Raw genomic sequence first — 15,948 nt, 5'->3', positions numbered from 1 at the left:
TTCTTACCCAGTGTCACTTTAAAATCTTTTGGAACAGTTAATATTCTGTTTAAGAATCACATAATGTAACTCCATATATATGGAGTTTATAGACACACCATCATATACACTGTCCTGAGAGCTACCACTGGTGACAAACACTCTATATCAGTCATATTTTAAGGCCCCTGTCACCGTGATACCTACATCAAAAAGGATAATAACAGCAGAATTGCTCTGCAATTTCCCACCAGCACATTCCCTTGCCAGGTGGTGCCACTTGCAGTGCAGGTCATCAGAAACCAGCACAATGTTCTGCTGAAAAGAGAAGCTGAGTAACAGGGCACATCATGGAGAGATGGTGCTGGAGGTCTCTGAGGCCCAACTGCAGCACTTTGGGCAAGTCATAGCCTGGTTTGCTAGAAATAGGTATCGTTTATTCTGCAGCACTGGTAGCATGAACAGGCAGGTGGGCCAGGCTGGGCAGCAGAAGAAAGAGGCAGAATGCCAAGGTAAGCCTGAAGCAAATTAAATATCAGAAGGCAGCAGGTTCCTTTGAGACTGCTTGGTTGTTCTTTTGGCAGAAGAGGAAAGCGAGCCATTAAAGAGGTAGAATACACCCGTGTTGACTTCATTTGCAGCACTAATTGCCATGCACGTGCACTAATTGCCCTCACATCAAGTGCAAGGGAGCAGGCACCACTTGAATCCCATGCAGTGGGTGAGGCTTCCAAAGTAATGCTTGTTGGATCACGCTCTCACCGCACACTCCACTTGTACCAAAGCAAAATGGAGGGAACTGGGGCAGTATCCTTCTTAATAAAGTTATCTATTGCAGTTTATTTAGAGATCAAAGAGAAAACCTTCAACCAGATTGTCAGAGACATTAAAAATATCAACAAAGTTTGGAGCTTTTTACCAAGGTAAGAGGAGGTAACAGTCAGTGAAACACACCATTTCAAACCTGTTGTCACTTTGGAGCACTGGGCAATGGAGATCCCATTCTGCAGCTGCAGGAACCTTTTGCAATTGTCTCTCCCTTTGCCAGTAAGCAACACCATTTGACTGCTGCCAGTGAAAGCTGACAGCTGGCAGGGCTCATCCTAGCTACCTGCATGAGTAAAATGGCCCAGAAAAATAAGGACCAGCAACAGGAACACAGAGCTGCACTGCCTGCTTGTTGTCTTTAGCAATCTTCAGTTGCATCTGTGTTTGCTCCTAGTTCCTTAGAACTGTATATATTCACTAGAAAATACCCATCCCTCTCATCTGTCATCACAGGTGCATACATGGGCCTCTCAGACCATTTTTGTCCAGATAAATGGACTAAATTAACTTCAGCTGAGTTGGGATAAAGCCAGGCTGGGAGCAAAAAACACTTCAGTTCCTGAGTTTGACCATCTCTTTGGCAGGTACAGCTGCCACGGTACACAAGAGCAAAACACTGGAAAACCAGAGCCTCTAATCAATTACTACATGGGTGAAGAAGAGGAAAATGCACCTCTCAATACTAATTCTTTTTACAATACTTCTTCTCAAGGTTTTTTTCCTCCCCAGAGGAGTCAGACTGGGAGGAGAGAGAGGAGACACCACAGACATCTTCCACCAGCATCTCTGTGAAAAATGTGCACTGCAGGGTGGCTAGTACAAGACAGATGCCTTCCAGTAATGTGAAGATTGATCAGTGCAAATCAGTCACTATTGTTCTAGACCAGCTGTCTCTTCATAGAGAAAAATCTCAAGGGGAGCTGAAGGCACTTTGCAAGCAGCCAGAAGGAAATAGGTATTTTTAGTGACAGGCAGAATGCAATTATATTCCAACTCATTTCTTGTTGTGCTAAATAAAAACTAGACTAGGCAACAAGGATTTCTGATATGTTTTGAACAGAGGCAAGATTCCCATTACATCTGGCTGGGGCAGAGAATATCAGAGGAAAAAGGAGGTATCCTGACCATTAAGATTCAAGATTTGTTTAACTCAGCCCAGGAAATCACAACCCTCCCTAAGTCCACCATGCAGAACACAACTTTCAGGTCTTTTCCTCTCTATTAAAACTAAATCAGCACTCTCTCTCATTCTGTCCAGACCCAAAGGCTAAGCTTCCACCAACAAACCAACAGTACAACACCACACATTTGAATGGAGCACAATATTTCTTTTTCTTCAATAATCTTCAGCAGAAGGGTTGGTGGGTGAGAAGCTGTCAGCATCTCTACCTGTGAAGACTTACATGTGGTGTATATGCTCACATTGCCACAGGGCACTGGCAGAATAGTGCATGCAGTATTGCAGGTGGATTAAACAGAGGAAGAGCTGATGGAAACCAAGAGGAAGAGCTGATGGAAACCAAGGGAGCTCCTCCCAGGAAAGACATAAGAGTGTCACCTGCTGCTTCAGTGTTAAGCAGCCTGGGGATCCTAAAGCCTACATGTCATTACAGTATAATGTCACAGCCACAGCTGCTAAGGAATTGGCTGTAGTCTCAGCCCTAAGCAAGATGTCAGGAGCTCTGAAAGCCACCCATGTCTCTGCAAAGTACATCAGGAGCACTCACAGCAGTCCCTAGCAGAGAAGTTGTTGCATTGAGGAGATGTTTGTGTCCAGGCTCCCAAGAAACATCTTTGGTCATGGGACCAAGAGCTGCCTAAGCATGACAGATAAGCTTCTCTCTTGACTCTGTCCCTATCACAACCAGCACCAGCCCTTGCCAAGGGGTTTGAGCATGTAGCACAGAGGGTGACACTATCTCTTCTAATAGAAAATGGCATATATGGGCAATGCACTAAGTTAATAACATAAAGTACTCCTGACTTACATGAGCTACAGTCTTACCCTGGAGATACTATGGTAAAGATTGGTCTGTTCAGAAAAGTTCATCAAAATAAATTGAAGAAAATTATTTAAGCCTGTGTAAACACTCTTCTTAAGAAGCATGACTTTATTTGGTTTGCATTGCCTCTGGAAGTGAATTAAATTAACCAGGTCCATTTGCATTTAAAATAGAAGAATAAGGTGATTTCAGAAACGGACTATAGTCTCTATATAGTGGGCTCTATACTGTCACTAATCTACCCAGGGTTGCCTTTCCTAGATGTCATTACTTGGACAAACCTTTATTGCCTTGACTACAGCCAGATAATACATTAGGGGAACAGAAAAGCTAAATCACTGTCTCCTAACTTTCACTAGCAAGGTATGAAAATATTTTCAGGAAATACTTCCTTAAGTATTTGGTCAGTCATTTCAACCACAGCTGCAAAAAGCATACACTTTTAAGAGTTTTCCTATGCTACCAAGTTAAACAAGTGCACCATTCCCAGCAGCTGAGGAATAGGCACTGAAAGGGAAGTCACCTGTGAAAGGACACTTAACCTTCAAGCTTATTGCTCATACTGCAGTGCTTTCAAGAACTGTACCAGATGTCATATAAATGTACAGTTTGGGACAAATAGATACAAACAGAGAACTGCAGGCTTTGAGTGGGGTAGGAACTAAAGATAGGTGGAACAGTAAAAAAAAGGAAAAAAAGGAAAAAAAACAGGAAAGTAATAGAGAGTTTCAGCTAAAAGCAAGCAGAGATCTAGTCATGGACAACTGTTCTTAACTATCTTCTCCTACCATGAGCTGTGCTTTGTTTGCTTAAAAAACACCCCAACAAAACAAACGGAAAGCACATCAGTAGCTTTGTGACCCCAAAGAGGAAGGAAGGTTTTTTTCAGATGGATCCATGATTTGTACCTACCACAAATGGTTTCAGCTGACTTGATCTTGTGTTCATAAAGTGGGATGAAGCTGTTGACCTCTGGAGTATTCTTAAACCATACCATCTCCTGGATTTACAGCCTTCAAAGTTTATCAGTGCATTTGTGATACCAAGAGGGTGACACTTGCTTCAGCACACCAACACAACTAAGAACACATAAGCCTGGGCTCTATTCCCTCATTTTCTGGCTTGTCAATAGCCTTACAAATTTCTCAGATATGATAGTAAAACCCCCATATGCACAGAAGCTATTTGTTGGTGTACTGCTAAAGAGTACAGAACAGAAATGGAGCAAAGAAAAATGCCATATTAAACATCAATTAAGAAGGCAAGAACATAATTACCCAGTAAGAAATCCAGGCATGATGTCAGATCCCCCTCACAAACTAACATGACCATCTGTGTTATGTTTGAAGTAAACACCATCACATTGAGCAGGAAAATCCCCCCAGTATGTTCCATCACAGGTGTTATAATCCTGTCTTACTAAGAAGGGAGAGGAAAAAAAAGTACTGGTTCAGTACACCCTCAGTCCAGAGATCATTGCAGATTGCTTTTTCAACTGGCAAGTACTGTGCAATTCAGCATTTAAAGTTTTTTCCCCCTCTATGCCATCTGAACAGAAGAAATCATCAAGTGTAAGAGAACTGTTCAGCAAGTAGTGTTAAATGGGCTAAGGAGTCTTTACTGACCTGAAGAATCAGACAGTTCATCACACAACAGCAGTTCCCACACTAGTAAACTGCTTCATGTTTAATGGTTTTAAAGACTCCAGTTAACTTTTAGCATGAGTGAGACTGACATTTTAATTACACAGTCTCCCACCACAGTGCAGACTGTCCTCTTTTCCTAATATTGCGGTGTTTCTTCCTTTCGCCTATGACATTACTTGTAATCACCTGCCCCCCCAAAAAAGAAATCCCATTCAGATGGAAACATCTTCATTAATAAGGTATCCCTTGGTGCACCCATTTGTGCAGCTCTGGGCAATAACACCCAGACATTAAGAAAAAACACACACAAAAGTGACAGTGTTTACCTCCCAGCAAATGGTAAGAGTTCATCATTTACCAAGCATGTCTGAGTAGCTCTGTCATCTGTGGGCTAATCAGGAAACAACTGTTTTTAGAAATACTGACTTGAGTAGTACCTTGCTGCATCCCTAGCTCTAAGAATTCAGTTTTCAGAGCCTGAAAGACATAGAGATCACTATTTGTGGCTCTTAGTCTAGAGCAGAGAATAAAGGCAAGCAGACACAGTTTTTTCTGGAGGGGAAAAATACAGCCAGGGAACTGTCTGCATTAGCAATGTTTTATAACAGATTCTTGCAAGCAAAGTCATAGCTCTTTCTTTTGATTATTATGTGAGACAGAATGTCATATATGAGGTGCAAACACATTTAAAGGAAAGAAGAGTTTGTGTAAGTTACTCCTTCAAGAGATTAATTTCTAATGTCTGTGGGGGAAAAAAATAAAACACAAACATTTCTTCAGTTATATTCCCCCTCTATTGCATCAACACAACCTTTTGTCTACTGTCTGCAAAGATGCACTCTGATACTAGTGGAATGTGTGTGTTAAATTTGTAGAGCAGCTTTAAACCCAAACTCAAGCTTTCAAAAGCAAAGTTTCCTGGGAAAAGGGAAGTTGACAGCCAAACCCTGCACAGAGGTTCAATTAACAGTAAAAAAAAATATAGGTGCTGCATGGATGTGTAAAACTTTCCATGAGAAGAAAAGCAAGTTTAATAGTACATTTGAAAACTCACTCAAACTGCAGAGGAATTAATAACAAAATCAGGGCAGGATGGAGGCTACTTTGAAATAAACTCCTCTTCTGGTACTTCTGCTGCTATGAAGTAAGAGAAGCCAAAAGTGATGACCATATAGTGTTCACTGGATTTACTTGATGCTATTATTACAGACAGTCAGGATAACATCTTAAGCACACAAACATGATTTGTGTTCTGGATGTCTGGGGAAGAGAATAAGAATACATTGCAATTGTATTAGTGACTTATAAACACAAGGAAAAGAGTACATAAAGATATTCTACTTGCAGAACAAAGTCTGACAATACAATGACAGTCTGTATAGGAATGCAGTAAGGAAAATCTTACTCAGCATCAGTGAGGCCAGCCTGGCACTAGAATCAGTACTCTTGGGGAGAATTCTCAAACCATGAGGTCTAAATGCATCACTTTTGTGGTGTAAAACTGTGTCTGGCTGAAGCCATTCACAAGCTTGGCCAACTACCAGGCTTCTGATGGTAGAAGGGCTTCCTGAATGTTGAAACGCAAGGCTGAAAGCAGGAGCTAGTGGCAGAGCTTTAAACTGTGTTCAGTCCATTTCTCCAAGTGTCAGAACAAGACCACCTCATGCTACGTTCTACCACAGATCTGTTCAACAGTGCCACTCCTGTACCTGCCAGTTCTGAGGCTGGGAAGTCTCATCAAAACCATGAAACATCAAATATAATTTCCTTGGGAGAGATCCAGCTGCAGGTGCTAAAAAGTGCTTTGACTCTTGCCTTGGCCTGACAGCCATTTTATGTATGATCTTATTAAGTGCCAGAAACTTCAAGCTTTCCTATGGTAAGGTGAGAACATTTTGGAGTTCAGGAGACAAATATTAAAATCCTTGTCTGTTTCTCACACCCCCTCATAACTAAGTTATCCCTTTTAATATCTTTGGGGTAGTGTTTTTTCATTCACATGAGATTTCCCCTTGTGTGCTTACCTGCCCTGAGGACTCCATAATAAGAAATCAAATTAAATTTCTGGCAGCAGCAAAATACATCTCAAGTAAAGGCAAAATAATTTTTTTTTAAAAGTATAATCAATCTCAAAACAAAAATAAGAAAGAACATTACTTGGATGCAAGATATCACAAGTTCAGATCACTAGGCTAGACTTCAGAAGGAGGTAAGGAACTAACACTGAGCATATCCCACATCAAAACACAAGGCTCAAAGGAGATTAAAAAAGTCACACAGCAGTTAGACAGGAACTCCACCCACTTCCCAGAAGCTGTGAATCTTAACATTCCTTGCACACACTTTGTCACTGTCCTACCCCTCTGGGCCATGAAAAAAAACCATGTAGCACATCATGAAATCATGATGAAATCAGCTGGAAGGCCCGGAGAAAGCTCTGGTGCACTCCAGCTACCCTTTGCACTGCATTTTCAGGATACATTGCTTCTGCAAGGTGTCATGCAAATTCTGCAATATAAAGAAGACTAGAAAATAAAGCTTGCCCAAGACAAGCAAAACTTGGAGCCCTGTCTTCTACCTCCCTGAACAAAAGCAGGTATTTTATCTGAACTGAACCCACCTGCACAGGAAAATTAAAAAAGGGGAGAACAGAACTTTTCAAAGTACAGATTTTCAGAAGTCACTACTATCCACAGTGTGGAACACTTTACCACATATGTGGAAGCTGCTGCAAAAATAATACCAATTAATAATACAAATAAAAATAATACCAATTTTTGCCTCTGTTTCAGCTGTTGCTGGAGATTTTGGATTGCATCTTCTACAACAGAAGGCACAATCTTTTACTTCAATTAGAAGATGAGAATAATATCCAGTATCAAAATATGAAGACAAAACCAGCTATTCCCAAAATACTAACTATTCCAATTACTGCCATGGCCAAAAAGTTAGTAATTGTCCCTATTTTTTTAAAAGACTGAGAGCGCACTATGGTGCATGACTGAAAGATTAGCTAATCAAACACAAATTGAATGCATTTGGAGAACAGTCTGGTGCCCAAAGTTCACATTCCAGCTGGGCAGAGTCCCAGTTCTCTTCCACCCCAGACCTCAGCAGTGCTGCCCAAGCAACAATGAACTCGGAGCAAAAGGGCATTTAGGAAGTGCTGGAGCCAATTCAGGCTCTGAGAGGGCACAACCAGTTCCAGAGAGACTTTAGCATGAGGATAATCATTATTTTATTTCCACTGACATTCAGGTTTGTAAATTGTCTGAACGTAGTTAATCACAAAAGATTGTGTAAACAAGGCGTCCTGCCTTGGACAGGTCTGACAGAGTATAGGGGTCACAATGCAAACCCTCACACCCAGGACACTGAAGGACAAGTCAATGACAGCTTTGTAAGGTTAGGACATGGAAAGCTCTCCTTCTGCTTCAAGCATCCTGATGAATCCCAATGTTTTGCTGAAATATTTTCACCTCTCTAGAAATAAACAGAACTAGCACACTCTGCCTTTTCAAGCGTGTCATTAAAATGCTTAGGACAAGCATTTTGCTGGAACTAGAGCATCTGGCAGAGCAATGCACCTAAAGTATCCCCATCAGGCTTTATCTTCAATTCGCCAAGATACAAACCACCTATAAGACTCTGATTGCTACCATAAGGCTAAGAGAAGTGAATCAAACAAGTCAGTGTATGGAGACAATAAACCTATTGAGAGTCCAGAAATTCAGAGAAATTAGAAGCATAGCACTCAAACAGTATTACACTAACAGTTAATGCTACTGGTGAACATTGCAGTGAAACATCAAGAAAATACAGGGAAGGAGGATAAATCAAGGGGGGGAGGGGGGGGGATATCAGGAGGTAGCAGGATCATAGGGTGATTTAGGAGGTAAGAAAAACAGATGTCTTTGCAAACTCAAGCAATACACTCATTCCCAAGAGATACAAACAATATTCTTATGAAGGACTAATTGATATACAATACATCAGGGATTTCATTAATTACCTCTTTTACAGAATTACACTAGGGAAGACAACTATCAGTGCAACAGTTACTGAATATTTTAAGTTGCCATTTTTGTTTTTTGAACAAAAGACTGCAAATCACTCATTTTTACCAATTTTAAAGTGCAGCTCAAGGAGATTTTTCAGTTGCTAGCACTGATGGACCATATCCTACTGCATAAGCAGCTCTTCTGATATTAATGTTTAGGTAGAACAGGACATTAAGTGCTGTTTGGGGTACCCGGTCTCCAGCCCTGCGTAGCCAAGTGCCTTAAAAATCACATCCTTAAATGAACATTACTCAAATTTACTTTCCAGATGGACAAAAGTAAAACAGGCAGCAAACAGCCATAAGGAAAGTGACAAAGATCTATCTGCATTTCAGGTAGCACATCTGTCTGTCTTTATGAATAAAAACCACACAAAGACAATGACAGTGAAGTACAGTGCAGTGACTTGATCAACACACTTCTGAGAATCTGTTAGTCTTGAAATTAGTCATCACCTACATATCTGAAGCATGCTGAGGCTGAGATGGAACATACAGTACTCTTTCTCCTGCTATGTGACTAGCTCCTTGTTAAGTATCACTTAACTTGCATCTAAAAAGCATCTTTATGAGATGCTAGCAGTTAGCCACAATACTCAAGTTGATATCCTATTACAGTAAGAAGTTGGTTTTAGTCCTGCTGTAATAGTTTATTTAGGAAAATGAAAAAGGGAGACTGTTGGGTTTTCACGCCAGCATCTTCCTAGAAATGGTTCCACTGAAATGCTACAGTTTCAAGACAGCCACCATGCAGCTGTGGATCAGTCCTGTACCTTTAACATGGACCGAGAAGGAGAAAGGCCAACACATTCACTGTTCTCAGAAGCGAAGAATGAGAAATTCTAATTTAATGTTGTTTTGATGGGGACACGTGAAAAGGGACTGAGGAAGAAGCAGCTCAACATCAGAAGCCTTGAATTAGAGTGCCATTAACAAGGGACAGGTGCTGGGGCAGCTGTTCAGAAATATGCTGTCAGAGATCCTTTGCAGAAAGTTTGCAGCAGTATGAAAGGGAGGAATGAAATCAGAGCATTTCAGTTTCTCGTTCGATAAAGTTACTGGCAGAAGAAAAGAAAGGAAAGAAGGAAGGGAAAAAAGAAGGAAGGGAAAAAAGAAGGAAGGGAAAAAGAAGGAAGGGAAAAAAGAAGGAAGGGAAAAAAGAAGGAAGGGAAAAAAGAAGGAAGGGAAAAAGAAGGAAGGAAAAAAAGAAGGAAGGAAAAAAAGAAGGAAGGAAAATAAATATTTATCTTTCAGTCTTCTATTTTCATGGTACCTTAACAATCACCCACTCACACTGAGTTAATAAACTACAAAGGCTTAACGGTATCCTTGAACAGGGAGCCTCAGAAAGTTACAATAAAACTGGTTTGGATGGGAAACCAGGAGTAAATCTAACCTCAGTCTACTGGTTGGTTTGAGGTTTGTGTGTGGCAGTCCTATCCCTTACCCCGGTCCCTCACCCACTCCCACACACAATCCCTATCCGTTTTTAAGCCTGATTCAAAGACAAATAAACTCTGTTGTGAAACTCCCTCTCCCTTAGTCCCTAGCCTTACAAAAATGTCAGTGCTTACTCAAGACTCTCCACACTGCGAGCAGCTGGTCTGCTCACATGACTTCAGTGAAGCATCTGCAGCCTGTACACTGTAAGTTCTTCCCGTGTGCCTGTACAAGGTTGTGGGTCAGCTGGATTGTTTCTGTCTACCAGAACACAGAATAAAATCTCAGTACCATCTTAGTTGTGAATGCAAGACAGTTTATTGATAAATAGTAGATTTCTTTCTCATTTCAGTATTAGATAACCTCGTTTGCATGTAAAGTAACCTCATTCTTCTGTGAATCCTGGAGATGAATTTGTTTTCAGAGCCCGAAAATTTATAAAAAACAGTCCCTGGAAAAGGCTGGCTTAAAAGAGATACACTGTATATATAAAGAGAGGAAGACAGCTTGTATACATTGAAGCACATTTATAATCCAAATTGTCAGCTAACACTACAAGGACACAAACCCGAAGACAAATGTAGTCACCCCCTACCCCACAGATCCAAAAGTGGTCCCTCTAGAATAAATTGAATATAGCCAGACAAAAAGCTTACAACTTTTAAGTAATCAAGATCTGTATAGGGTGGAGAGCCATGCATTACATGTGCTCAGCTTCCAGCAGCAGTTTTTGGATGAAAGTAAATTATTGGACACAAGACTTCCTTTTCTCTTCTGCCTCAGCCTTACATAACTTCTGAATATAATGCTAGAGCTTGTATTAATTAGCATTTTTTTCTTCCAATCAAGCATCAATTCAAGAAGCCAACATCATTGCCTCTACCTGATAAGGGTCAAAGAGGTACGAAGTATACTTGCTGCTTTTGCTGGGGGTGCTCAGAGCACTCTTGAAAGTCTTCTAGGAAGCAAAAAGAACTTAAAGACTACTTTCAAATTCCAGCAACCCCAGATAATTATTTTTTTAAATCAGACTGAGCTGCCTTTGCTCCTGTCACCTTACCAATTGAGAAACAGCAGATTGTCTTAACCCTTCCATGAAGACTGACTAGCATAGCCTCAGACCAGTCTGGTGACAGAGATGGCCAGTAGTGCTAGAAAATTCAGACAATAAAATCATACATCCTCAGCAACGGAAGCCAACAAGTTGCCTTTCTCCCAAAAGGGACCTACAATCAAGAAATTCACAGTCTTGAGAAAGAGGAACAGCAACGTTTTTAATAGGCTCCTGAGCCTCATAAAAGTGCTCAAGAGTCTACACAAGAGTCACCCAGATTTGAAGGTTAGCTGATCATAACAAGAACATATGATTTTTTCCTGGCTTGGAAACAACAGGGAGAAGATTAAAAGAAAAAAAAAGCCTACACAGAGAACTTGCTTAAGTGTTACAATTAAAAATTCCATGAAAAAGAGAGGAAAGGAGATACACATCCTAATCAGGCTTTCTTCTGTGACTGCTGTGGATAAAGAACCACCTGGTCAAGTAGTCACGAATGTATTCATATCCACTCCTGCTCCACAAAACTCAGGCTGATCTGACTGCCAGCATGAAGTCACCAAAAGCAATTTAACCCCCTCCTCACAATTTATCTGGTGTTCGCCTACCTTTGCCCCTGTTAGTTTGAAGGGGGAAAATAGGGCTTGTGTGCACCACTGGGGCTGAACACAACAGATTTCCATGGCAACGAGATACAGTCCCAGTGAGAAAGGCCTGTTAATAGCTGAGAGCCTATGTGCTCTGCAGAAGCAGATTTTTCTATCAGCCAGCCAGAGATAGCAGCTCGTGTACATACGCAAACGTGCAAGGAATCTGATTTTTGGCCTTGTACAACCCCACTGAATCCAGCCAGGCTACGCCAATACAGACCACAGCAAGATAGAGGCCATGATCTGGTGTTAGTAGGAAAAATAAATATGCAATACAGAGAGACACTCTGCCTTTAAAAACAAAATAAGAGTACTCCTGAGACATTTCTCATTACCTGAACATTTATTGCTAATCTGCAGGAGAACCCAGTGTTAGCATGAAAAGGAAAGCAACTTACTGTGCCATCACCTACTGCCTATGCTTTTACCTTCCACAAGTGCACATACACACACAAGCTGAATATCTGACTAATAACCCCACTGCATTTGGAAAGGGAGCAAGCTATCATTATCCAAAATGCTCCACTGAGGGAGTCAAATCATTTGTGATTTAGGTTCTTTTTCATGAGAATACATTTACCGACACTTTCCAGCATAACAATATCTCATACACTCAGTGTATCCTCCAAACTCAACTTTGCTTATAACAGGCTGCTAAGTCTTCCGGCCATAATCATGACAAGTGTTGCCTTCATATGTAAGCATGCAGTCTCCATATACAGAACTCAACAGGACAAGTCTTGGTTTATTAAATTAAGAGCAGGCACAAGACTTTGCAGGACCAGAACCCCAGCAAGGAAGAGCTGAGGCCATTAGCAAACTTTTCCAAGTCAAGCAGAAAAACAGCAACTGTCCCGCTTACAGTGTATGCTCTGCTGGAAACATACAAGAAGCCATTTATATCAAGTATAAGAAAAATATGCCATGTCCAGTTTATAAAAACATCTGTTACAAACTAAGAAAAAAGCCAGAAGCTGTCCAGGCAGGCTTAACTGGGAAGGGGGCTGGGGGGGTCATGCAGAAAATATAGGGGAGGAGGAAGCATAATTTCATGGGATATTTTGTAGAGCAGAGCAGCAACAGCCCTGTCCTACTGAGGTCTTATTTAAACCCCACAACTTTTCCTGTCACTGGAATAGGTGGAATTCAAATCAAGAAGATTCAAGGCAGGCACTGCGAGCACAAGGCTTTATTTTTAATTATGTGACAAAGTTGTAAAGCTACCAAACACTGCATTTTAGTAACCAATTCCCAGGTACATAGAAGTGCCAGGGCTGACTCTGTGACAGCTCATCCTTGTTCAAAGTACTGCTCACCAGAGAGATGGCAGTTCCCACATAGCTACAATGTTTTAAGTCAATGGTTTCCGGATTGCCAAGGTGTCTGGTAAGCACATGAGCCCCAAGGCTGATTACTTCTCTTGAAGGCAAGAGTGGCGCCTTGTATTGCCACTGTTTATACTGATACGGTAATTAAAAATTGCACTGTAATGCACTCGATAATAGTCTTATTGTTCCCATGAATTAAACTGCTTCAGTTGAACATGATATCACAGCTAAATAATAATCTGTATTTATACTTTTAACTTTTTTTTTTTTCTGACTGCACATGAACTCTGGGAATCTTCACCACAGATATTTCCAGCACATCTCAGAACAGACAGCCTCCTGCTTAACCAAAAGCTTTCACCACATTGCTGTGGAGCACACTCTCTAATCCCCAAGCAAGCACTGAACTGACACCAAACCCAGACTCCAGCCTGACACACGAGGATAACCTCTAGCTGAAAAAAAAACCAAAGACTTTCCACACATTTCTCAAAGCAGCACGCTCAGATACCACTCCACAGATGCACTAAGCACAGAGCTGTTTACCCTAAATACAACTGAAGGGCATTAGCAGGGCAGGCTGACAGCGCTGGAGCAGCGGTCACAGGAAACCAGCAAGGCACGTTTCCCAAACACTGAGAGCCTTCATAAAAAGGAGCAATGAGGAAACACCACAGCTATAAAAGCAGCAAGATTACAGGCTAGCCACCACATTGTACAACATCCCATTCTGTGGCAGGTAACCTCGGAGGTTCAACAGAAAGCCCCATCAGCCTTCCAGCAGCTGTAGGCCTGTGGGAGTCAGACAACTCGGCTTTCCTTGCCCTTTAATGTGGCGAGCAGGTGGGGGCTGTTGAGTGCATACCTGAAACTGGCTCGGGGCTCACCTACCTGCTTCAGAAGGAACTTATCCTCCGCGTTGATCTTGAGGGAGACAGCCAGGTGGATGGCAGAGAGCACCACCCCACTGATGACCGCAGCCCTCATCCGCACCGGCAGCAGCGTGTAGATGCTGTAGATAAAGAAGACGGTCCACCAGATGCCCTCCGAGGCACTCCTGGGCCACACCAGCAGAACCCCTACCACTTGCACTGCCAGAATCACCAGGATGACAGAGTAGCATGCCAACCACATATGGTCCTGGTGGAAGTCATTGCGGTTGCACACCATGCACAGCACCACCATCAGCAGGATGGCCAGAGACAGCACCACGACGTAGGATACCTCATAGTGGCCGTGCGCAGCATGGAAGATCAGCATGACCACACAGACCAGCACCAGCACGGCCATGAGCATGGTGAGGCTGCTCTGGTTGAGTCGGAAGAAGTAGCGCTGATAGAGGCGCTCCAGTTTCTCCGACTGGAACTTCTTGGACCTGAAGATTTGCAACAGACTGCTGCAACAGCTGCCCATGGAGAAGGCCGCCTCGGAGTCCTCCTCGTCCCCGTCCTCCTCCTCCAGCTCCTCAATCTTGGCCTTGATGCGTTTCTCCTCCAACCCCAGCTCGACAGACCGGGGCCGTACCTCCCCCTGCTCTCCCAGCTGTCTGGGGCTGGCATTGTTGGGGGCAGCAGGGGAATCACCACTGGGTGGGTGGCGGGAACAGTGACGTCGGCTGTCGTCACCATGCTCCTGCCAGGCAGATTTGGACCTAAAGCTCATCATCCTGCAGCCACTTTCCCCACGGCTCCGGTTCACCTGGGGCTCGTAGTCTTCCTCGCTCCTCCACCTGCTCGACATGCGGGAGGCCTTCTTGCCCGAGGACCTGTTGGGAGCCGGCGGGTAGGAGTAGCCATTGGCCCGGGCCTCCGCGTCACCCCAGGCTGAGCGGTGCTGCTCGGTGCCTCCCCAGGGTGATGGGCCACCGAAGCCCGGGGGGCTAACGCTGTTGGACCGGGACATGCCCTGAGGGAAGGGGCAGTGGGCAAAGGGATGACCTTCAGGCAGGCACAGAGGGCTCCTCCACCACTGGGGACAAGCAGAGGAGAGAAAACCCAAAAAGATCACAGGAAGAGAGGGGAAAAAAAGAAGAAGAAGAAAAAGAATAAAAAGAGATAAAAAGGAAAAAGAGGAAAAATAGAAAAAAAAAAAAAAAAGACAAAAAAAGAAAAAAATTCCAAAACCCGCAAGTCTCCCAGAGCCGGGTTCTCCCCGGCGGGGGCCTCAGGACAGAGCAGTGGTGGCGGAGGCCATCGTCGGCCCCGGTGCTTTGGCACACCCGAGCGAGCTCGGCACCGGGACGCCCCCGTCTCACGGCAGCTGGCCCTCAACCGGGCCGAGGCGGCCACAGGGGCTCCCGGGGAGCCGCATCGCAGCGCGCCGCGCCGGCCCGGCACCCGCCGCTCGTGGCCGGGCGCGGGGCGGGCGGGCTGCGGCACCGGCCGCCCCGCAGGGAGGCGGGCGGCTTGGCCGCGGGCTGATCGGCGGGGAGGATACGGAGGCTCAGGATCGTAGGGCCGCGGCAGCCGGCGGTAGCATCCCCTGCCGGAGGGGCCCTGGGCGCGGCGGGGGGACTGCCCGCGGCGGGCCGGGCTGCGACGGCGGCGCCCCTGCCTTGCCTCACCTCCCAGCGGCGGCGGAGCCCCGGCGGGAAAGCAGAGCCGGCGGCAGCAGCGCTGCTCATGCACACGGCCGCCGCCGCTCCGGCTGCCGCTCCCGCTACACCGCGGTGCCTCCGGGCGGCTGGAGAACCTCTTCTACGGGCAGCGGGGAGGGGGAAACGGGAAAAAAAAAAAAACAACAAACAACCAAAAACCGCAAATCTGAGGGGAAAGGATAAAAAAAAAATTAAAACCAAACAAATAAATAAATAATCGAGGCGGGGGCTCGGCGCTACTCTCCCCCCACCCCCCCGCGCTGTCAGAGGAACGGAGCGGCGGCGCGGGGCAAAGAGCGGCAGGAGACCCGGGCGCGCTTCTGTCAGTGAGGGCGGCAGCAGCGCGGCCCGGCCCCGCGCCTCT

The 15,948-nt window shown here is 44.3% G+C and overlaps 1 protein-coding gene across 2 annotated transcripts in view; it reads right to left on the bottom strand.

Annotated features, from left to right (window-relative positions):
* The window catches only part of ADCY5 (adenylate cyclase 5), a 198,751-nt gene extending 183,467 nt beyond the window's left edge, over nucleotides 1-15,284 (bottom strand). The window contains exon 1 of one of the 2 annotated variants that reach the window (XM_030454039.1): nucleotides 13,880-15,284. In XM_030454039.1, coding sequence (XP_030309899.1) covers nucleotides 13,880-14,890 — 1,011 coding nt within the window. In that variant the 5' untranslated portion in view covers nucleotides 14,891-15,284. The remainder of the gene's footprint in view (nucleotides 1-13,879) is intronic. The other variant, XM_030454040.1, reaches the window with a different exon arrangement.
* Between the last annotated feature and the right edge of the window lie 664 nt (nucleotides 15,285-15,948).

Source organism: Calypte anna, chromosome 7, assembly GCF_003957555.1.
Source record: "Calypte anna isolate BGI_N300 chromosome 7, bCalAnn1_v1.p, whole genome shotgun sequence".
Taxonomy (NCBI): Eukaryota; Metazoa; Chordata; class Aves; order Apodiformes; family Trochilidae; genus Calypte; species Calypte anna.
The sequence above is the reverse complement of the archived record's forward strand: the minus strand, read 5'-3'. Positions and strand labels throughout refer to the sequence as shown.